This window comes from Artibeus jamaicensis, unplaced genomic scaffold, assembly GCF_021234435.1.
Source record: "Artibeus jamaicensis isolate MK-2021 breed Jamaican fruit bat unplaced genomic scaffold, CSHL_Jam_final contig_402, whole genome shotgun sequence".
NCBI lineage: Eukaryota > Metazoa > Chordata > Mammalia > Chiroptera > Phyllostomidae > Artibeus > Artibeus jamaicensis.
The window spans coordinates 12,316,887-12,341,292 of NW_026521818.1; the positions used below are offsets into that span (position 1 = coordinate 12,316,887).

At 35.9% G+C, this 24,406-nt stretch overlaps 1 protein-coding gene across 1 annotated transcript in view; it reads left to right on the plus strand.

Moving 5' to 3' along the window:
- HSD17B4 (hydroxysteroid 17-beta dehydrogenase 4) overlaps positions 1 to 24,406 on the plus strand; it is an 82,743-nt gene that overhangs the window by 17,161 nt on the left and 41,176 nt on the right. Inside the window, exons 5-13 of the mRNA XM_037147821.2 lie at positions 2,532 to 2,553; positions 2,666 to 2,712; positions 4,313 to 4,397; positions 7,972 to 8,159; positions 11,147 to 11,238; positions 14,420 to 14,444; positions 16,042 to 16,170; positions 18,606 to 18,712; positions 20,289 to 20,525. Of these exons, the coding sequence (XP_037003716.2) occupies positions 2,532 to 2,553; positions 2,666 to 2,712; positions 4,313 to 4,397; positions 7,972 to 8,159; positions 11,147 to 11,238; positions 14,420 to 14,444; positions 16,042 to 16,170; positions 18,606 to 18,712; positions 20,289 to 20,525 (932 nt within the window). The remainder of the gene's footprint in view (positions 1 to 2,531; positions 2,554 to 2,665; positions 2,713 to 4,312; positions 4,398 to 7,971; positions 8,160 to 11,146; positions 11,239 to 14,419; positions 14,445 to 16,041; positions 16,171 to 18,605; positions 18,713 to 20,288; positions 20,526 to 24,406) is intronic.

The following is a 24,406-nucleotide window of genomic DNA, read 5'->3' on the forward strand; positions in this document are numbered from 1 at the left end:
GGAACTTGTTTGCCACCTCCTGGTCAGCAGAAACTGCTTCTTCTGTTATGTTGAAGTTTTTAAAGCCAAACCTCTTTCTAAAATTATCAGACTATCTTTTGCTGGCATTAAATTCTCCAGATTTAGATCCCTCATCTTTCTTTTGCTTTAAGTTATCATATAATGAGTTTGCTTTTTCTCAAGTCACGTTAGTGTCTGTAGCCATGCCTTTCTTACAGCAGTCCTGCACTCACATAAAAGCTGCATTTATAATAGGAGATAAAAATTATTTTACAAAACATGTAAAGTTTTCATGACTGCTGGCATAGCTGTAATGATAGCTTCATGAATTTCCTTTTTTTTTTTTATAATGGTCCTTACTCTGGATTCATTCTTCTTGAAATGCAGGCAACTGTAGTTACAGCATCTTCCTTGACTGTGTTGAGTTGCGCAAGGTGAGAAGGCTGGTGGTAGGTGCCAATATGAACCACATCAATGACTGTGAGTTTCAGGTCTATATGCTGGCTAGCACCTGTTTCACTGAAGGTGTTGGAGTCATCTCACCACTCCTCTCCGCCTCCCCACCCCCCACAATGGTTTTGTTACTTGGTTTCTCATCTGGCCATCAGGCTGCACGACATTTCAGGCAATAGAGCTCCCAGCAGGCATTGCCAGTCTGGACATCATTCTGGCCATTGTGCGTGGAGCTACATTCATGCATGGTTGCTGCTTTGTGGTTGCTGCTTTGCGGCTGCCAGGTGATGGCAGACCAGAAGAGAGGTTGTTTCTTTTCACAGTACCACTCTTAGGCAGTTGCTGTAAGAGATCCTGCTCATCTTTTTCTTACAATGTCATAACTTCTGCTGCTTCTTAGGAGCACTTTGTATGAGTTCCATGGTGTTACTCAGGTTTACACTGTTGCACTGAAAAATAAAAAATGCAGAACTGTGAGAAATCACTTTTTACTGCTGTGTGCAATTTGCTGAGGAGAGGAACTTCTCATGTGGAGCGATGAGCATCACATGGCATTTGAAGCTGGTAATTGCAACATGTGAGCTCACTGCAGTATCAACAGGACGTGGCTAAAAATTATTACAGTAATACAATAGGTACTACAGTTTGTGCAGTTATTTAATGCTGCATGTTTTTTATTTTAAAATTTTTATTGTATTTCCATTACCATTCATCTTCCTGTGCCTCCTTTCCCCCTGCAGTCACCACACTGCTCTGCATGTCCGTAAGTCCTCCTCCTCTTTCGCTTGCTTCCTCCACCCCCTAACCCCCAGAGCTGCCAGCCTGTTCTCCATCTGTGAGTCTCTCCATTTGCTTCTGAGTTCAATTTGTTCATTAGATTCCACATATGAGTGAAATCATATGGTATTTGTCTTTCTCTGACTGGCTTGAACATAATACTGCATTTTTACAGTTGTTTACATTTCTCTACTGTGAATGGTAGCACGTGTGGTCTGTGCGTACATATTTTGATAAATTTCACCTTTTTGTAATAGACTTGTATATATTTTATGGTAATAAATGATAAAATAGACTACTAGTATCTACATATATTTCATGTGTTCTGACATACCTTTTTCTTAAGTTTTTTTTTATTTTCTAGGTTATATGGTTTGTCTACAAGGTTTTTCACATTGTTGCAAATCTCCAAAAAGTTTTCTAATATATCTATTGAAAAAAAATCACATATAAGTGGACCCATGCAGTTCAAGGGTCAACTGTATTTTAAAAACCCTTCATTTTTAAGAAGCATTTCCAATGTATCATTTAGTGCACTTTTCTCTAGATAATCTTCCTGGTTTAGTTCCACACATTTTAAATAAGAGATTGATTATTGAATTCTAGAGAGCAACATTCCTGTGGCTCAAAATATTTACAGTCTGAAAAACATGATTTTTTTGTAATTTGAATGTACTCCCTCTTTTTCTTATCTAGCATGTTTATTTTTCTAGTCATGTTTGGTTGAGCTTATAGGAGACACTTTGCAAATAGATGACAGGGATAGACCACACAGGTGTGAAGTCATAGGGTGAAAATAGATGCGTGATGGTGGTTCACCTTAAAAAAATGTAATTTTTCTTCATAAGAATACAGTTATGTGTTTCTAACTCTTGATGTTTTCTTCCTGGGTTTTTGACTTTTGAGTGGCAAGAAAAATATCTTTAATCTTTTAACTTTCTGTGTGAATTTTGAGGTTAAATGGGAAATGACTTATGGTTACCAATGAATTCTAAGAACCTAAGAGTTGTGCAATAGCTAATTCTGTAAATAAGATGATAGAATTTCAGCAGAAGGAAGGATAGAATATGTAAGTTTGAGAGCAAAGCACCAATATAAGGTGATATTTGTGGTTTTATGAATCAGAATTTTTTTGCTATAGGTATAGAATTTTCTTCTGGTAGCACTGTTCACCAATTATATATACACAATTATTTTTCTTTGGCAACCCCCCCCCAACTTTTGAAATAAATGTAAGTCAAGCAAATGCAAATTAATATTCTTGCTTATATATTTGTGACTTTGATCTTTTTATATTGTAGATGTTGTGGTTAACAATGCTGGGTGAGTATTTCTTTTTTTATTTTTAGTAAAGTAACCTACATGCAATGTTTTTTGTCTTTGTTTTTAAAGTGTGTACTTTCTGCTTCCCTAACTAATACATCATTTTTTTTAGAATTCTGAGGGACCGTTCCTTTAGTAGAATAAGTGATGAAGACTGGGGTAAGTTTTTAATATATTTCTATCTGGAATATACCTATCCACTTAGCCTTTTAGTATTTGATAGATTTATATATTTATATATTTAAGTTAAAACTTTTATTCCTTTTGCTAATGTAAGTGATGAGTAAGCTTTATAACTGAAAATGGTGGATACATGGAAATAGCATATTTTTTTAACATCTGAGAAATTATAAAAAATCAGTTGCCAGAAGTCACTCGGAAGGATTTCATGCCTTTCATTTGTTTCCATCTTTTTTCCCTTGAGAGCTTGTCACCATCTTATAGCAGTATCAGCTCTTTCTAACAGCCTGTAGTGTACTTATGTGGCTGTGTGATTCTCAGTTCAAAAGCAATAGCAGAATGTGGAAGGGAGCCAGGGGCACTAAAAATGATGAAGATCTTCATACTGGATGGGGAGACCCTAGATGTCTCTAATTTTGAAGACTCTAATAATTAGGAAAACTTTCCATTAGGAATGCCATGTTGGAAGATTGAGTTTAGATGATGAACAAGTCAAAGTTCTGAAAAAAAAATTTTTTGTTTGCTCATTTTGCCCTTACATTCATTAGCCATCAGAACTAAAACAATAGTGACTGAGACAGTGGTGCGCATGATAACTGAGTTGAATTATATCATTGTTTCTAGTGTGTGCTTCTGGGGAGTATTGCCAGAGTTCTTTTGGAAGAAGCAAAATATCTTTGTGACTTAATGTTAAACAAAGAAGGGCTTTTAGTTTCCTCTTCCCTTGTAAGAATTGGGGTACAACACAAGCTAGGAAAGATAAGATTTGTTGACAAAAGGGGCTTATGTTGGCACTTTCCTTTGAGCTCTGGTTGAGCTAGGATGTTTCTTCCTCTGGTGTTATCCTAAGCTCACCACTACTAACTACCTCTCCTCCCTTTTATTCCTGTTTTTACCCATACATTCTTCTTCTAATGTATACATGAAAACATTTGATGAGGCCCCAATTGAAACAAAAATAAGTAAGAATGGTTAAAAATAGTTAAAATAGTCAAATGAAACATAAAGAAATTGTGTTAAAAATTAAACCTAGAGGGTTTTGTCTATCTGAATAATTCTCCAGGTTTTCTATTCATTAGATTAATAGCTCTAAAAACAGATAAGTTTCTCTCTTCCTCCCTCTCCATGCCCCCCCCCAATTCTCTCTTAACTCATTTGCAAACCCTGGGATAAAGGAATATAAGGATATACTGAGCATTTTGTAAATACTTTTTGATGGTGAACTGTGTGGTTTATGACTATGCTTTAACTAATGTTTGTATTGAGTCCCAACTATACATGTGACATTTTTTTTATATTTGTATTAGTGAATTTTATATAAAGTAGGCATAAATTGTATTTAGATATGTATAGAGATTTCAATAATTTTATCATAAATTGTAGGCAAAATATGTATGAACCCTTGATTGATTTTAAAATTGGAATAAAAGCAAAAATACTCAGAGTGATGTGACAATAGTTGAATGTTAGGTATAAAATGAACATCTGCTTGTAAGTAAATCAATGCTTACATTCATTCTGAGATATGTCAATTGGAATTTTTGACAGAATATTTAATGAAAATAATTTCTTACTTTAGATATAATCCATAGAGTTCATTTGCGGGGCTCATTCCAAGTGACCCGGGCAGCATGGGATCACATGAAGAAACAGAATTTTGGAAGGTAGAGTTTCGTATGGCTTTCAAGGAGGATTAGAGATGTGTATGGGTTCTTGTGTACAGGGCATGATGATTGCTTTGACATTGAGGAAAATATCTTCAGATATGTGTAGGCTTTTTAAATGTAGCTTTGACACAAACATGCTCATTAAATTTGCCATTTAGCTATGGACGGATTAGCTGAGCTGGACAGCTTTAAATTTTTTCACCTCCTACTTTTCTTCACAGTTTTTTTTTTGTTCACAGTTATTTTTTTTCTTCGCAGTTTTTAAATTGTTGTTCAAGTACAGTTGTCTCCATTCCCTCCACACCCATGACTACTCCTCTCCACCCTAGCCATCCCCACCTCTTTGGCTTTATTCATGTGTCCTTTATGCATGTTCCTGACAACCCTTCCCCTTTTTCTCCCCATTCTCCCCCACCCCCACCTCACTTCTGGTTACTGTCAGTTTGTTCTTAATTTCAGTGTCTCTGGTTATATTTTGCTTGCTTGTTTTGTTGATTAGATTCCACTTATAGGTGAGATCATATGGTATTTGTCTTTCACTGCCTGGCTTATTTCATTTAGCATAATGCTGCCCCAGTCCATTCATGCTGTTGTGAAGGGTAGGAGCTCCTTCTTTCTTTCTGCTGCATAGTATTGCATTGTGTAAATGCACCATAGTTTTTTGATCCATTCATTTCCTGATGGGCACTTAGGTTGCTTCCAGCATTTGGCTATTATAAATTGTACTGCTATGAACATTGGTGTGCATAGGTTCTTTTGAACTGGTGTTTCAGGAGTCTTAGGGTATAGTTCCAGCAGTGGAATTGCTGGGTCAAAAAACAGTTCAATTTTTAGTTTTCTGAGGAAATTCCATACTGTTTTCCACAGTGGCTGCACCAGTCTGCTCCCACCGACAGTGTACTAGGGTTCCCTTTTCTCCACAATGTACTTGTTGTTTGTTGATTTATTTATGATGACCATTCTGACCCACATGAAGTGGTATCTCATTGTGGTTTTAATTTGCATCTCTCTGATGGCTAGTGATGCTAAGCATCCTTTCATATATCTCTGGGCTGTCTTTATGTCCTTGTTGGAGAACTATCTGTTCAGGTCCTTTGCCCATTTTGTAATTGGATGATTTGTCTTTCTGGAGTGGAGTCGTGTGTGTTCTTTATATATTTTGGAGATCAAACCCTTGTTCGAGTTATCATTTGCAAATATATTTTCCTGTACTGTTGGTTCCCTTTTCATTTTGCTGATGTTTTCTTTAGCCGTGCGGAAAGTTTTTATTTTGACGAAGGTCCATTTGTTTATTCTTTCCTTTAGTCAGTTGCCCTAAGGGATATATTGGTGAAAATATCCCTACGTGGAATATCTGAGATTTGCCTGCCTGTTTTCTCCTCTAGGACTTTTATGGTGTCATGCCTTATATTTAAGTCTTTTATCCATTTTGAGTTTATTTTTGTATATGGTATAAGTTGGTGGTTGAGTTTTATTTTTTTGCATGTAGCTATTCAGATCCCCCAACACTGTTTGTTGAAGAGGCTATTTTTACTCCACTTTATGCTTTTCCCCTTTGATCATAGAGACTTGGGTTTATTTCTGGGCTCTCTCTTCTGTTCCTCTGATCTATGTGTCTGTTCTTATGCCAGTACCAGGCTGCTTGTGCTTACAGTGGCCTTGTAATACACTTTGGTATCAGGTATTGTGATCCCTCCTATTTTGTTATTTTTTCTCAAAATTGCTATGGTTATTTGGGGTCCTTTATGGTCGTATATAGAATAAACATTGTTGAATCTATAAATTGCTTTGGGTAGTATGGATATTTTGATCATGCTAATTCTTCCAGTGAATGAATACAGTACATGCTTCCATTTGTTTGCATCTTCCTTAATTTCTTTCTTCCGTATTGTGTAATTTTCTGAGTACAGGTCTTTTACCTTTTCAGTTAGGTTTATTCCTAGGTATTTTATTTTATTGTTGCTATATTAAATGGGATTTTTCCTGATTCCTGTTTTTGATATTTCATTGTTGGTGTAAAAAAATGCCTTTAATTTCTGAATATTGATTCGGTATCCTGCTGTTTTGCCAGATTCACTTATTAGGTTGAGTAGTTTTTTGGTGGAGTCTGTAGGATTTTCTATGTACACTATTATGTCATCTGCCAACAGTGACAGTTTTGCTTCCTCCTTTCCAATTTGGATGCCTTTTATTAATTTTTCTTGTTTGATTGCTGTGGCTTGGACTTCCAATACTATGTTGAATAAAAGTGGTGAAAGTGGACATCCTTGTCTCGTTCCTGATCTTAGTGGGAAAGCTTTTAGTTTTTGCCCATTGAGTATGATGTTGGCTGTAGGTCTCTCATATATGGCCTTTATTATGTGAAGGAATGCTCCCTCTATTCCCACTTTGCTGAGTGTTCTTATCATAAATGGGTGCTGTACCTTGTCAAATGCTTTTTCTGCATGTATTGATATCATCTTGTGACTTCTGTCTTTCTTTTTGTTTATATGATGTATTATGTTTATTGATTGGTGAGTATGTACCATCCTTGCATCCCTGGGATGAATTCTACTTGATCATGGTATATGATCTTTTTAACATATTGCTGGATGTGGTTTGTCAATATTTTGTTGAGAATTTTAGCATCTGTGTTCATCAGTGATACTGTCCTGAAGTTTTCTTTGCTGTGTCTTTATCTGGCTTCATCAAAAGAGTTTGGGAGTCTTCCCTCATCTTGGATTTTTTGGAATAGTCTGTGAAGAATAGGGGTTAGCTCCTCCTTAACTCTTTTGTGAAATTCTGCTGTGAAACTGTCCAGTCCAGGGCTTTTGTATGCCGGAAGTTTTTTGATTACTGCTTCAATTTCATCAGCTGTTACAGGTCTGTTCAGGCTTTTTCTGCTGTTCTGACATTTTAGTAGCACAAGCATTGAGCACTTACCTGTAATTTATTCTGTAAGTAAAATGTCATTTTGTGTATACAGTGACCAACTGGGGAAAGATGAATGTCTGTTTCCTGCTCATTGGTACTTGTGAGACATGAGTCAATCTTTAAAAATTGTTTAGGAAACTGTAGGACTCTCATGGTTGTGTCTGTGTGAGTGACTCAGAATGTGGAGCTAGAGAGTGAGTAAGATTGGGTCAGAATATGAGTTGACATTGTTTAAATATGAGACATTTAATGTTACCTAGAAAGAGAGAGGATCACAGTGGTGAGGACTAAAGAATTAGAATTGCTTTATCTAATATTTATTACTAAAATTTTAAGTTATATATTGCTAGTTTATTTTGTTTTAAATATTTCTTGTTGTTTTCAGTAGATAGCAAATGTACTTTCTTACACTTAATTTTCTTTGGTTCTGACCAGGGATTCTTTTAAAACAGTTAAGCCTTGTATTTGAAGTTTGAGAGATTACTTTTATTGTTAATATTATTTTAGATATATGAATCATGACTATAAGAACCTAATGACAGTATACAAAGTTGTTTTTGATAGGTGTAGTAGTACTGAAAAGAAAATAGAGACTAGATAGAGTTGCAACATTATCCGATCAGAAAAGATGATATTGCGGGACTGATTTTCCTTTTAGGATCATCATGACTTCATCAGCTTCAGGAATATATGGCAACTTTGGCCAGGCAAATTATAGTGCTGCAAAGCTAGGTCTTCTGGGCCTTTCAAATACTCTTGCAATCGAAGGCAAGAAATACAACATTCATTGTAACACTATTGCCCCTACTGCTGGATCACGGATGACCCAGACTGTCTTGCCCGAAGGTAAGTAAGTTGGATTTTTTTTCAGTATTATTACCTTCTGATCTTCTTGGGTAATAAGTGGAACAGCAAATCAATTGTTTTTTTCTCTCTCTTTCATCAGTCAATTGAAACAAACATTATCTCACACAGTTTTGGGAGGATCTGGAGTCATCAGCGGCATAGCTGGGAATTTTTGGTCCTGAGTGTCTAGTGAGGTCTTAATGAAAATGTTTGCTGGGACTCCAGTCTTGTGAAATCTTGTCAGGTTCAGAGGGTCCACTTCCAGGCTCACACGTACATGACAGTTACCAGGAGGCCTCCATTCCTTCCTTGAGACGTTAGTTTCTCATCACCTGGGTTTCTCCATAGGACTACTCTTGATATATATGGCAGCCCCCTTCCCAAGAGCTAATAATTTGAAACAGAAAAATGGCAATCAACATATAAGTTGCTGTATCTTTTAATTTCAGAAGTGATATACTCTCAATTCTATCCTATTATATTGGTCACAGAGAGCAATCCTGGTATGTTGTGGGAGGGGACTATAAAAAGGGGTGAATGAGAGGAGATGGGGATCATTGGGGCCATCTTGATGACAAGCTGTCACGCAACCCTAGAATTGCGGTGTTACCAATATCTTGCATGTATCTTTTTCATCCTTTAGCACAACCTCTTTGCTTGCCCAAGATGTAATCACTTAGAGAAAATGATTGGTTTTCATATCCTTACTGCTTTTTCCTTTAAAAATATTAAATATTAAGTAAAATATTTTTAAAACAATAAATACATGGCTAAAACTCTTTATTGTTGGGCCTGCTTATTTTGATATTAATAAAATCATACCATACTGCATTTTTGAGGAGGAATTACTCTTTTTTTCACACAATGTTATGATTCTAAGATTAATTTATATTGTGTATACCTGTAGTTCACTAATTTTTTTAAATCTATCTTATTGATTTCGCTATTACAGTTGCTCCATATTTTCTCCCCTTTATTCACCTCTGCCTTGTTAACCCCCCCCCCCACCATCATTCTCACACCTTAGTTCATGTCCGTGGGTCATACATATACATTCTTTGGCTTCTCCATTTTCTATACTATTCTTAAACTCTCTTCTATTTTTTTCTCACCTAAGGTACTATATTTTGCCATGTATAATACACACTTTTTTGCCCAAGTTTTTGAGGGGATGTGCATTATATGTGGATAGTACTAATTCCATATTCATATAAATGTTTTGAATTCTTTTATTTATGCTTATGTGTTAAAATATAACTCTAGAAAGCAATAACAATATCCATATGCAAAATAATACCCCAGAATATGATAATCTGTTTTGTCTCTACATATAAATAAATAAATAATTGAAATAAAAACTAAAACAAAAGATTTTTTTCCCTGAAACTTTGGGCCAAAAACGTGGGTCTACATTATATATGGCAAAATATGGTAAATAAGCATTTCCAAATTTGTTTCATCATGGCATTTGAGATGGTTGGAGTGTCCCTTTGGTTTTCTCCTCATACTTATAATAGAGAGTTGAGAACATTGTACCATTAGGTTTTTTTTTTTTCATATTTGAAAGCTTAGAGGCTATAAAGTAAAAAGTCTTTGGAGCTGTTCTTTAATTTACAGGGACTGTAAATGTAAATATAATATAAAATTATATTTTGTCATTTCACAATAAGGTTTGCAGTTGTTTGATTCTTTAAAGATTATCAAGTTTATTAACAAATTGCATCTCATTTGAACCTTGGAACCACTTTCGGTATAGGCAGGGAAGACATTTTACTTTCCATCTATCTTACTGAGAAGACAGATGTCCGGGGAGTTGAGTGATGTGCTCACCATCCTTAATTGCCTGCATAGCAGGGCTAGCATTAAAATCCACGCCTTCATAATCCTTGTGTAGCCTTTCTGCTCTGTTAAGGTGCTCACAGAAAGGATTCAATGGGAAAATATTTCTTACAGTTTGTTATTGATTAGTAGTGGTTGCAAGGTTCATTTCACATCATTATTTTACTGGTACTACAATTGTCAATGATATTATTTTTTAATTTTGATTTTCTAGCTTCTGGTTAAATAGCTAGGAGAGTAAAATAGTTCTAAGAATGAATGGCATCTAAGTTCCTTACGTTATACACAAGTATAGCTTTGCTCTCTAGTCTTTGCCTAAGTAGGTCTAACTTGTCTTCTTCTGAATAGTATTATACCCACCTTGGAAAGGTATGTCTGATATATTTAATATTAGAAGCCGGAAAGAGCTGTATGATGGAAAAACTTATTTGAAAAGCCTTGAATTTTATTTTTTTTGAGTCAATTTTATTTATTTATTTTTTTAATATTAAATTTTATTTAGTTACTTTTCAAGTACATTTTTTTTTATCTATTTCTCCCAACCCACCCCCCCCCTGCCCGGTCTCCCCCCTCCCTCCCATTCCCCCCCCAAGTCCTCATCTCTGTGTCTTTCATACTCATTCCTCAAAATCCCTCCCCCTTTTTCCCCTTAAGTTCCCTTCCCTCTTCCCTCTGGTCGCTGCCCACTTGTTCTCTATTTCAGCGTCTTTGTTTTTATTCTGTTTGCTTGTTTGTTTTATTCTTTAGCTTCCTGTCAAAGGTGAGATCATATGGTATTTGTCCTTCAATGCCTGGCCTATTTCACTCAGCATAATGCTTTCCAGTTCCATCCATGTTGTTGCAAAAGGTAGTAGTAGCTCCTTCTTTCTCTCTGCTGCATAGAATTCCATGGTGTATATGTACCACAATTTTTTGATCCATTCATTTACTGATGGGCACCTAGGTTGCTTCCAACTCTTGGCTATTGTAAATTGTGCTGCTATGAATTTTAGACTAATGATGTACATCCAATTTTGTTCATTTTATTTAAAATGTCTCTGAATTGCCTGTAATTTTATAGGTAAGAAATTTTCAAACAGTAAAACAATAGCTTAAATATGTGTATACTCTCATTTATAAACTTCTTTTGGGGGTGTTATTTATTCCAGATATTGTGGAAGCTCTGAAGCCAGAATATGTGGCACCTCTTGTCCTTTGGCTTTGCCATGAGAGTTGTGAGGAAAATGGGAGCTTGTTTGAGGTATTCTTACCCTTCCTCCTTTCTGGAAAGTAATTTTCATGTAATTGAATATTAAAAATGGTTTAAAAATTGGTATTTTTCAGTTACTCACATTTGTAAAAATCTGCATCAGTTGATTTTTTAAATATGGTTATGTTATAATTAAGGAATAAATGTTGACTAAGGTTGTTTTTGAGAAAGTAACTGCAACTTCATAAATTCTCTGTATACTTAGTTCTTTATTTATGGTATTGTCACCAAATGAGCATGTGGCTGGTTTGGTGTGTTTAGTCAAATAAAGAAAGTCTCATTTGATTTGAGAAGCTCAGTAGTAAAGTGGATGGATTTAGGGATTAGAGTCAATCAGGCAAGATTTTGAATTCTTGTTTTGGCACTTGCTAGCTTGCTGGAATTTTGTCCAAGTCAACCTCCCTGAGCTTTAGGGTTTTGGGGGGGAGGTTGTTGTGGCAACTAGAAATTATACTTTTAAACTCTTAGCATAGGACCTAGTGCGTATTACATAGCAGTCACTCCTTAATTTTATTGTATTTTTTTCATTATCATTTATTCCTCTTATCCCCACCCCCTGGAAGCACCACACTGTTGTCCATGTCCATGAATCCTTTCTCCTTGATTTCATAATTTTATTTTTAAAAAGATTTTATTGATTTACTGTCAGAGGGGAAGGGAGGGAGGAAGAAAAGGAAAGACATCAATGTATGAAGGAAACGTTGATTGGTTCCCTTTCACAGGTCCCCAGCTGGAGACCTGGCCCACAACCCAGGCTTCTGCCCTAATTGGGTTTCAAAACTGCAACCTTTTTTGAATCTAAAGGCGGGTAATGGTGGGGACGGGGGGTGCTGGGTGGAGGGGAATGAAGGGGGGGGAATAGAACAACTGTAATGGCATAATCAATAAAATAAATAAATTAATTAAAAAAAAACAAACAAAAAAACTGCAACCTTTTGGTTTGCAGGATGATGCCCAGCCCACCGAGCCGCACACCAGTCAGGGCTCTTTCCCTTAACTGTAAATTTTATATCAGTATAGCAGGAATTTAATCTGGGTGTGATAGATGATAAATAGTAAACGCAACCTACCGTTTATCTTAACTTTAAGAATAAACTCTTTTTCCTTGTTGCAAAGCTTTTGTTTGTTGTAGAAATAAAATCCACATATATTACTATCGTCCATGATACCCACAGTCAGAATTCTTTTAGATAGATCTCTTTGTGCCACTTTATACATTTTTGATTTCTCATTTGAGTTTGATTTCTTTTTTCCTTTCTAGGATGAACTGTTATATTTTATGCTTCTTCCCACCCCTTTATTTGATTCTCTTTGATAATAATGAACCCATTGTATGAGAAATACTATGATATCCAAAAATATTTCTTGGTAGCAGAGTAACCTGACTCAATTTGAAGTGAATAATATATTACCCTGATTCATTTAGATAAAAAGCTGATAAGTAAATAAAAAACTCTATACACATTTAAGCAGAGATATGTGCCTCACCTTTCTTAATCACAACCACTGAATGTGAATTATGTAAAATTAGAGGTAGAAAGAACTTTACAACTCTAAATTTACAGACAAATAAATTTAATAATGTCAAGCTCAAAATTTGGCCTGTTTTTAAAAAGTCTTACTGGGAAAACTTCTTTAAAAAACCTTTTTATCTTTTATACTTTATTATTCTGTGAACAAAAATAATATATGCTTTTTATAGTAAACTTCAAATATCCAGGAAAGTATATAGAATAAAAATACCAAATAACCCCCATTACTACTACTTAGAGATAACTACTATTAATATTCTTAGGTATTCTCTCCCAGTCTTGTATTAAATGTGCATTTTACACTAATAGTCTATTAGTCTATTTCAGATGGGCATTTTACACACACACACACACACACACACACACACACACTCAAGCTGTATAGTTAGGATCATGCATAGATGAAATTTTGTAGGTTGTTGTTTTACTATATTGTGAACATTTTTAGTGAGGAGCATTTGCTCTGCATGATTGATAAAATATAGTAAGATATGTATGTGTAATATCCTGACTTCAACCTCGAAAATAAATTGCCATTTTGTTTGAAAGGCCCTGATGGATAACTAGAATTCTTTGTAGTTAACATAATCTGTTAATAGATAACAGATTCTTTGGCTCAGCTGAGGACGTTGTGTCTAGCACCCAAAAGGAGCTTGTAGTTTGTTGCTTCACTCTCAAAATATGGGAAAAGATGACTGTTACCAAAACCACTGCTGATTTCTCTCTTCTGACAGCACCAAGGCTGATTGGTCTATTGTATAAAGTGTGGGCATATTAATAGAAAGACCTTTAAAGGGTGATTAAAAAGTCATATCCTTGACCCATATCAGCCACTAAGATATGTGCCGTCTGTTGATAAATTTTCTTCTGTCATATGTATGTGGAATTCTCGTGATAAGTTCTGGCACATTGTAGTTGTGGTATTGGAAGATACAACAAACATTTTTGTTTATATCAAACATTTTCTTCTGACAGTATCTTTGAATGGCCTTTAGAAAAAAATTTATCTTTCTGTGTGGCAGTTAATATATTTGTTCATTTGCTTTACTTTTATATATAAAGATGTTTCATTAAAATGACTATATATAGTTCATTAAGTCAGATCTTGGTTTTATTTTTCTTTGCTTTGAATTTTGTTATTCACTAAGTCTTTCAAGAGGGACATGAATTTCAAGGTTGTGATGTGCTAGGCAATTTTACTATTTATATTGTTTAGCCTTCATGGTTACCTCATGGAGAGTGTGCTAGTATCCTTATTTCACTTAAGCAGATGCTTGGATTAAGGGAAATCAGATGATCTGACCAAGGTCGCAGCAGCTAGTCAGTGGAATGAGTGGTACTGACATCAGAGTCGTGCTTTTTACTATATTGTGCTGCTTTGTATTTCTACTCTAACAACATGAACAGTGCAGACTTCAGGGCCAGTAGATTTTTGTACAACTGTATTATTTTTTCTGTTGTCATATAGTATCCTAATTTTCTTAGTAAGATAGCTGCCTGTATTTTTCCTCTGGTTCACAGGCCCTTGCTCAATCCACTGAGCTACACCAGCCAGGGCTGCTGCCTGTATTTTTAATTTTAAAAAATTTGTTAATGATGTTACACTAATGGTATAACTTCTTTCCCCTCTTTTTTGGTAGGTTGGAGCAGGATGGATTGGAAAGTGTAAGTCTCTTTTTCCCTATGTTATTTCCATATCTTTAAGCCTGCAGATCTAATTAAAGCTGGATAAAGACCTTGTCAAATGCCTAAGTATTGGATGTAACTCAAACCTATTCTAAAAGTTGTCCTATAGTCATTCTTGTTCTGGCACTTGCTAGCTTGCTGGAATTTTGTCCAAAAATGCTACAGTCCTGTGGTATTTTCAAGACTCTGTTTTATTTTCTTTCTGTTGGTAGTTCTTAACTGAGGATTTGACCTTTCTTATTCAGAACTGGCTATTCCTTCCTACAGCATAGTCTGTGTAGTGATGTTTGTCTTACCTCATCTCTGGCATCCAACCTGCTTGTTCTGACTGTGTCCTCAGAGATGTCCTCCCTCAGCGAGGGAGGGCTGGTTTTGGAAAGAGGGGAAGAGCCCCAGCAGGCAAGTTCTTCAGTTCTCTCATTTAGTTCTTTTCTTTCTGGGACCATGAGACATCAGGAGGAGACAGTGAAGCATCACATGGACAATTCTGTGGGACAGAAATTGCATCTGATCTGTGAAAATTATTCCCCTTCAGCCCAATAGTAAATTCATTTGGCTTCAACTCTCTTTTATCCCAGCCCTTACACCTTGTGAGCTCCAAATTGTATAATTGCTTTAAGGTGTTTTAAAAAAACTGAAAATTCCAATGTCCCAATGTATGTTTTTAGTTGGCTAGAGGTATCAAAATTAATCAAATTATTTAAAAGGTTTCCATTAGTGGATGGTGTTGTTACAATGTATTGTAGACTATCAATGTTTTCATTTGTTCTCTGCGGTTATTAAAGTAAATTATATTGCTCAGGCATTTTTAAGTATTAAAAATAAATGTTTTAAGCATTTATGACATCAGTTTAAGAAAGGAAGATCAATTGTTACAATAAAAGCTACATTTGGGACTTTATCGATAGGAAGCTCTAGAAGCAGTCATTTTTGTCCTGCCCAAGATAAATCTTAAGTTGAATAATCATCAAAGTCTGCCCATGTTTAAATAGGTTACTAGTGGTTATTTATTCCTCAGTCTTTTAAAAAAGAAAACAATGTTCATTCTCCTCATAAAACTTAGGCAGCAGTAATAATTTTTGTGAATAGGATCATTCTAGTTGACTTCCGGTGGAAAAGAAGGAAGAACAAAGGGAGGAAAAGGGAGATTTGTTTGGGATTGTCTGACATAGTATTTGGTAATCTGGAATTTTTTATCTGTCTCTACCACTAGTCTTCAGTTTGCTATCCAACAAAACTTTGTTCTGTTATCTTGAAGTATAGTCCCCAAGTGATGTGTGGTCACAAAGTCAGTTTTTTGACATGATAATATAATTTATCTTCTGATTCAGCATTTCATTCTGCTTTAGTAGTGTCTGGTAAAGTCAGAGAAATTTGTCCCTTCAGTTTCAAATATTTTTAAAAACTACACATTATCTTCATGGGTTTGTTATTTTAGGAAAAATGCATTTTAAGGACTACAATAAAACTCTTTAGAAGTTTTAGAGGTTCTTTAGAGGCTCTTATGAATTTTACTTTACTTTGTGTCTTCACTGAAATTATGTGCTTAGTATGTTAGTTTTGTTTCTATAACCAGTACGCTGGGAGCGGAGCCTTGGAGCGATCGTAAGACAGAAGAATCAGCCAATGACTCCTGAGGCAGTGAAGGCCAACTGGACGAAGATTTGTGGCTTTGAAAATGCCACCAAGCCTCAATGTATGGAAGGTAAAGGGTCCCACTCAGTCCAATCCTGTTTGGGGAACCAGAGGCAGTCTCTTCTCTTACGAAATGGCTACTGTAACTGTGGTGACTTAGACTGTTGAATCATGTAGAGTACATTTTCTCATCTAGTATGTATTAGAACTCTTCACATTTAAGATATATATGTCACTACCACTGTCAGTTTTTTATCATCCTATTTTTTTGGTGTACATGTGGTTGGGGGTGGTATGAGGTAAGTTACCCATTTGTGCTTAATGCATCTACTCCTCATCTGATGGCTGGTTTCAAACTCTTCCATTATTTAACCATATGCTCCTTATCTGACCTGATTTTTCTTTTATTTCCCATAAAGTTTATTTAAGCCTATTTTATTTAGGCTTAGCTCTTTCTGTCTAGTGAATAGATTTTGCTGTTTTAGCACTTTGTCTTTGCTCCTGTTTCTGTCTTTCTAAAATGACCCTTCTTCCTTTTATTAGTATTGTTCTTTGGAAAAACTTAAGCCCCAGATGTTCAACAAAACCTCCCTACATATTCTGGGCTACATCGATCTCTCTTTTAGCTGAACTCTTCCACTTGAGCATCTAATCGTAATTGCTTTCATTTCATAATTATGCAGTTTCTGAACTGCATAGTAAGTTCCTTTGGAATCAGAGACTGTATCTTGCATATATTTCTCCTGTATTTGGTGCTAACATAATGCAGAGCTACTAGAAAGGGTTTTTAGTAAATGCTATTACCTTGAATTATTGAGGCATCTACGATATGCCACAGGAGTAAATAACCAATAAAAGTCACATTATTTTTTCTAGTATAATTCACATATGCTTATAATATATAAAATTTAAAGGACCTTTGTGGGAAAGGTCATGAATAGAAAACTAATTTTTTTCCTTTTAGTAATTTTATATTTAATGTTTGATAAAAAATATATCCAAAAAAATGACTTTTTTTTTTCCTTAATGACATTTCACTGCCTGCTGGTACATGCACTAAAATTTTATTGTTTTTCTCATTCAGATGGTAACATAATTGTTCTATCATTAATGGTAACATCCATATTCTGTATTTTGGTATTTGAGATAAATTTAGTCTATCAATATCAGGTATCAATGAAAGTGAATGAAAGGAAGAAATATATTAAAGACTTTCTTCTGATGTCAAAGTTCCACTTTATTGCCTTAAAAGTTCTAAACTAATATAAAGAAGGAGCTAACTAAATGAATTGTATAATTATAAATGACAAGATATGTCTAATATTTGAAGTACTGTTAAAAATATCAGCTTTTTAATACAACTGAGACTTTCTAGAGCAGGTATTTAACTCTGCTTCTCATTTTATGATGATGAACTAAATCCTGGAAAAAACTAAATAACTTGTCCAAGCTTTCTCAGTGTTTGAGTGAAGAGTTAACTCAGGTTGTCTCTCTCTGAGTGCAGTGCGTTTAGCCTATGTCAAGGTGACTCTCAGTTATATAGCCACTGCCCCCGACCCTGGGGCAGCAGTCTGAATGGGGAGGTAAAGGAAGGATTAGAAGGAAGAAGCCTCTCTACTGGTGTCTCCAGGAGCGGCAGCTATCCCGTCATCTCACATTCTGTCATTTGATTGTAGTTTTTTCTCCAAGGTTAGAAGACTCATACCTCTAGGGTTGTTAGAAAGGTCCCAGAGCTTTGGAATCACCCTAGAACAGTTTCCAAAACCTGTTTGAAGTCACTGGTCCTAAGGATGGTTTTCTCTGGAAAAACTTTTAGTACTGTCTTTAGACCTACTACCTGTACAGAGATCTAGGGGGTAACCTTGGCACTATTTTGTTCTGGAGAAGGGAGGATTGTGGGGAAAGAAGGGTAATTAGTTGTCCCTCCACCAAACAGAAATTGCATGTGTATGGATGAGGGTCCCACTTTACAGAGTTGTAAAATTGCTCAAAGCTCATTGCAAAGCTTACAGTCATAAGCTGGGAAGAGTATGTTGGTCAATGCCTTGTTTTCCATTAAAAACACAGTTATCAGTGGCCTATTTAAAAGTCTTTCACAAATTTTCTTGGTAATAGCCTCACCTCATACATTCAGTTCATGAGTGCCAGTAAAGAGTCTGCATTAGGCTTGCTGAATGTTATAGGAATAATTATCTAGCACCGTGATTTTTCACCCGGTGTGCTGCAAGAATTTTTAAAACATGCTGTGCCTGACTATTTGTGAGGGGCACAGACCTCTTTTCCCTTAGGTTGTCAAATAAAGAAATGACAGCAACCAACACAACAATAGCAATCCAGTGTGAATGACTCACAATTATACCTATTTTTTATCAGATTGGTAAAAAATACATTTTTTGGTGTGCTGCAGAATTTTAATAGTTTATGGTTCCATGAAATGAAAAAGGTTGAAAATTGCTGATCTAGCACATTTTCTTGATCACATTATTGTTGTTGTTCTTGTTTTAGAATCAACTTCCAATATGCTTGAAATTCTGAGTAAAATAGCTTCAGATGGAAGAGTTTCAACAAATCGTACCAGCCATGTGGCAGCAAAAACAGCCACAATAGGATTTGTAAGTGGGGGGAATAAACCTAAAGCTGTGCCTTCTATGAAGATCTTTTCTTTAATACAAAAAAAGTATTTTGTTGTTATATAAGAAAGATAAGTGACCCCAAACCTTCTCATAATAGATGTACCAAATATTTATAGAATTTGAATGGACACAAGACTAGAGTATTAAATGTACCTTTACTTTATTTTTCATTTTTTTAATGTCAATGTATGGTTGCCTCTGGTGTCCCCTGTGGGGAACTGGCCTGCAGCCCAGGCGTGTGCCCTGACTGGGAATCTAACCGCGATCCTTTGGTTCGCAGGCCCGTGCTCAATCCACTGAGCTATACCAGCCAGGGCATAAATGTACCTTTACTTTAGACAAGTATCTTTTTTTTTTTTTTTGAGAATCACAAATAATCCTACTCTAGTCACCATGTTTCTAACTTTTTAGAAAAGGCTAATTTATTTTAGAGCATCTCCTGAGTCATTTTTTTAAGGGAAAGCATTGACAGAACGTATTTTGGAAGTATTTCATAATTTGAAAAGCCTTCCATTGTGTCAGAAATTTTAAGAGAGTTGTGGTTATAGCTTATGGGAAGTTGGCCAACTTGCCACCTTTTTATTTATCCTTTAAAAAAAGGTTTAGTGCATAAATAATAAGTAAATTATTTTAATACATTCAGTTTTGGTATTCTGTGACTCAGGACAGACAGTGATATAATTAACTATATAATTTTAACCCTGAGAATATGGTCAGTATATAGTTGTGATTTTACTTTAGAATTGAGGTTAGCAAACTTCTTCACTAAAAGGCTAGCTAATCAGTGTTTTAGGCTTTCTGGACCACGTACTGTTTCTGTCACAAACTCTTGATTTTCTTTCTTTAACTACTAAAGTTAAATTATACATATGAAAACTATTTTTAATTCTCAACCATTGTTTGACAACTCCTGCTTTAGAAAATGAAAGTGATTATAAATTGGACCTCATTCTTTCATAACTTAATGTATGTTTCACAAAATTGCTAGGTATATCATCACTGAATAGAAAAATACGATATCCAGTTAGATAAAGGACAATCCTGGGAAATAGCTTCAGATAAAATCTCATTTTAACTAAACCATCATGAGGCAGTCTAATTTATAAGCATTAAGCAGTGTTTTGTTCCTCTGTTTATAGTAGATTTTTATATAATAAATATTATAGGACAATTCACCATTGCTATTTATAACAAATTTGTTTATTTATTTGTTCATTTATTTATTTTTGATAGCTAGTAGTTGTTAATCTCGCATCAGAATCAGGAGATAGGAAAGTAAAATGATACATGCTATTTGTTAGCAAGAAGCAAGTGATAAAATATTACTTAGCTATAAATGAAGTTTTTTTCATATGTAATCTAATTGATTTCTATTAAAAAATTCAAATGTAATGAAACAATTATAATACTCCATCAAATTCACTAGAATGATAGTCTAGTCACATTTTTTCTAAAGCAATCCTAGGTATGTATGGAAGTAATAGTTTTGAAAAGTTAAAAATTTAAAGATTTGACCAAGACGAGTAAAAAATTATTTCCTCCATTTGTCCCATAGGATGGAGCTATTGGCCATAAATTTTCTTCATTTTCTTCTGCTTACACGGAACTGGAAGCTATTATGTATGCTCTTGGAGTGGGAGCATCGCTCAGAGAACCAAAGGATTTTAAATTTATTTATGAGGGAAATCCTGACTTTTCCTGTTTGCCTACCTTTGGAGTTATTATAGCTCAGAAATCTATAATGGATGGAAAATTAGCAGCGATTCCTGGACTTTCAGTCAACTTAGCAAAGGTAATGCATAATAAATATTATTGATAAATATCACTATGGTTGTATATATTAATAAAATAGTTTATAATGGTTGATTCAGGATACGAAGTTGGCATATCTTTTGACTTTTTAAGAATAAAAGAGAAGAGGATTCTCAAAATACAAACAAAAAGAAGAAAATAGCCCTGTTTAGTCCCACAACCCTGGCATAATGTTATTAATTCTCTCTCTGCCATTTTCTTACTGTTTGACCAACAGTAAATAACATCTCCAACCTTGTTTTCCTATGTATAAAATGGATATGATAATCCTTACCTGGTGGTATTGGTGAAGGGCAAGCCAGGGAATTAATTATCCAGTGGAAGAGTATTTGAGGCTGACAGAACAAGTGTAAAAGGCCCTGAGGCAGGTGCATACTTGGCTTGTTTTTCAAACAGCAAGGGCGTCAGTATAGCTGTAGAGCGAGCAAGGGGCTCTGGTAGAAGAGGGCCTTGTAGTCATTGTAAGGGTTTCAGTTTATATTCTGATAAATGAGCGGGGCCATTAGTAACACTTTGAATGGAGGAGTAATATATGAGCTGCTGTATTCACTCAGAGGCTCTTTTTTGCTACTGTGTGGAGAGTACATTATATGGGAGCCAAGCATGGAAGCAAGGAAACCAGTTAGTAGCCTAAAATACTAACTCAAGCAAAAAGTTGAATATCAGGGGAAAGAAAAAAGAGTCAAGGATAAAGGTTTTTGGAATGATATATACAGGGTGGGTAAAAGTAGGTTTACATTTCATTTGGAAAATAATGAAATACTAAATAATAATACAGTAATAAACTTTTGTGTATTCATAACTGTAAGCGTACTTTTACCCACCCTGTATGCATATCTATATTATTTAGAATTAATTATATGCAACATATTTAATATGTACAGTAGTTATATATGACAATATATATAATAAAATAGTTATGTTCAGTTATTGGAAGGTGGGGATAATTAGGAATTGGTTTTGGACAGATTTGAAATGGCCGTTAAACATTTAGGTGGAGCTATAAAGTAGGTAGTTGAGTAGATGAATCTAGGGTTTGGGGGTAAGGTCTAATTGGAGTTTGTAATATTTAAAGACATGAGATTAGATGAAATAACCTAATGCGTGAGTGTAAGTGGAGAAGATCTTGTGTGTAGGGTCCCTGCAGTGGTTAGTGGTTGAAGAGATGAGAAATTGGCAAGAGAGACTTAGAAGGAATGGCTGGTGAGGTGTGAGTTATGAGGAATATCAGAATATGGTATTTGGGAAGCAAAGTGAATAAGTCATTTCAAGAAGGAAGGAGTGCACGACTAAAAGAAAGCTTTTGAGGTGGGGTTTATTTTATTCCTTGGAGTAAGGTTTAGATTATAAGTCCAGTGATAATTGTTGAATCATAGAGCTGTGAGACACTTTCTGCAATTGATTGATTGGAGAATCCAGTTACTGGGGTTTTCTTTAGCCCTTTGCTGCTCTAAACTAATGAGAACTTATTAGAGTATTTCATGAAGTTGGGAGGGAAGCGAGAAATGAGTGCCAAGCAGTTTGTTTTATTTACTTTCCCATGGTAGTTGCTGCATACAGTTCTTCTGTGAGCATAATGTAAGAGCAAGCAAAGCAAATATTTCAAACTTGTCCCTCAGAGTTGAATGGAGTTCGAAATCATAAATGGCATTCCATATCTGGAGCTGGGAACAATAGTTATCATGGAGTTTGAATACCACCTTCCCAGGCCATGCGATAGTGAGATAGTCCATTTGTGGTCCCATCACTGCCAGCCTCTCACTGCTTTTTGTTCCCTCCTGGGTTCTGAGAAAGACTGGGAATTAAGCTGTCCCGTGGCAGTAGAGTGTGGTCATTTGGATGTGTGGGTCAGGTTTTGTTTATTCTGTCCTTTGGTTTTCCTGTGTACATTGTGCATCCTTGCTTCAGTACATGGATGTAAAGTGGCTGTGAAGTTATACAGGGGCCTTTGCTCTTTGTAGGTACAGTATCTGCTCTTTGTAGATAATTTATGAGATATTATACTAAGGAGATGTTGGCATAGAAAATGCTTTTCTTTTGAACGTAGTTTTGAAGGTTTGTGTTTGTGTTTTGGTTGTGTGTATTTGGTATGTGGCCAATTTGTGCATTTTCTTTTTTTTATTAATTATGCTATTGCAGTTTTTCTAATTTTCTCCCCTGTATCCCCCCTCCACCCTGCCCCCCCAATCCTCCAGCATTCCCTCCCTCCGCTTAGTTCATGTCCATGGGTTATATATATATATAAGTTCTTTGAGTCCTCTGTTTCCTATACTATTTTTCATCTTTCCTGTCTATTTAATGCCTACTAATTATGCTGCTTCTTCCCTGTACCTTTTCCCCCATTCCTCCCTTCCCCCTCCCCACTGAACTCTGTCTGTGGGATGTCCATTTCTATAATTCTGTTCCTGTTCTGGTTGTTGGCTTAGTTTTTGTTTCTGTTGTTTTTCTTTCCTTTTAGGTTTATTTGTTGATAGTTGTGAGTTTGTTGTCATTTTACTGTTCATATTTTTTATCTTCTTTTTCTTAGAATAGTCCCTTTAATGTTTCACATAATAATGGCTTAGTGATGATGAACTCCTTTAACTTGACCTTATCTGAGGACCTTATCTGGGAAGCACTTTATCTGCCCTTCCATTCTAAATGAAAGCTGTGCTGGGTAGAGCAATCTTGGATGTAGATCTTTGCCTTCCATGACTTGGAATACTGCTTTCCAGCCCCCTCTTGTCTGCAAGCGTTTCTTTTGAGAAATCAGCTGGTAGCCTTATCGGAAGTCCTTTGTAGGTAACTGTCTCCTTTCCCCTGCTCCTTAGGATTCTCTCTTTGTCTTTAATCTTGGGTAACTTAATGATGATGTACCTTGGTGTTTTCCTCCTTGGGTGCAACTTCTTTGGGACTCTCTGGGCTTCCTGGACTTCCTAGAAATCTGTTTCCTTTGCCAGATTGGGGAAGTTTTCCTTCATTATTTGTTCAAATAAGTTTTCAATTTCTTGACGTTCGTCTCCTTCTGGCACCCCTATAATTTGGATATTGGAATGTTTCAAGTTGTCCCAGAGGTTCCTAAGCCTCTCTTCATTTTTCAAGATTCTTGTTTTCTTCTTTTCTTTTGGATGGATGTTTATTTCTTTCTTTTGTTTCAAATTGTTGCTTTGAGTCCTGGTTTCCTTCCTGCCACTGTTGGTTCCCTAAAATTTTGCTTTATTTCACTTTGGATATCCTTCATTTGTTTTTTCCTTTTTTGACCCAGCTCAATCAGATCTGTGAACATTTTGATTACCAGGGCTTTAAATTCTTCATCAGGTAGGTCGGCAGTCTCCTTATCGCTTAGTTCTGAGGTTTTGCTGTGTTCTTTTATTCGGGCCATATTTCTTTGTCTTGGCGCAGCTGATGTGTTGTAAGGGGGCAGGACCTTAGGGATTCACCCAGGCAGGGCAACCCTCCTTGCTGTGCTGTAGGGCTGCCTGTAGGGGTGGGACCAGAGAGGGAACAGCGCAGCTCTTTTGCTTGCCTCTGGCACACTTTTCAACTCTAATGTGAGGCTGGGAGTATCTCCTACTGTGGCAACCCCAGCCATAGCCCACAGTCAGCTCTGAGTCTGTTTTTCCTTTAAGTCAGCCCCTCCCTCACAGCCTGCTGAACTCGGCACCCTGCCCCGCCACCATGGTCTGCCACTTCCCCATGGGTTTTCTGAGTTGGCCCAAGAGGTCTGCTGCCTTACTGGTCAGGTTCTTCTGGTTGATTTTTTCTTTTTCTTGGTTGTCAGAGTTCTGTGCAGTTTGATTTTCTGGCACTTTTGGTTGTTTTTTGATTTTAGATTGGTTGTTATCCTCCTTTTGATTGTATGAGGAAGTGAAGGGATTCTAC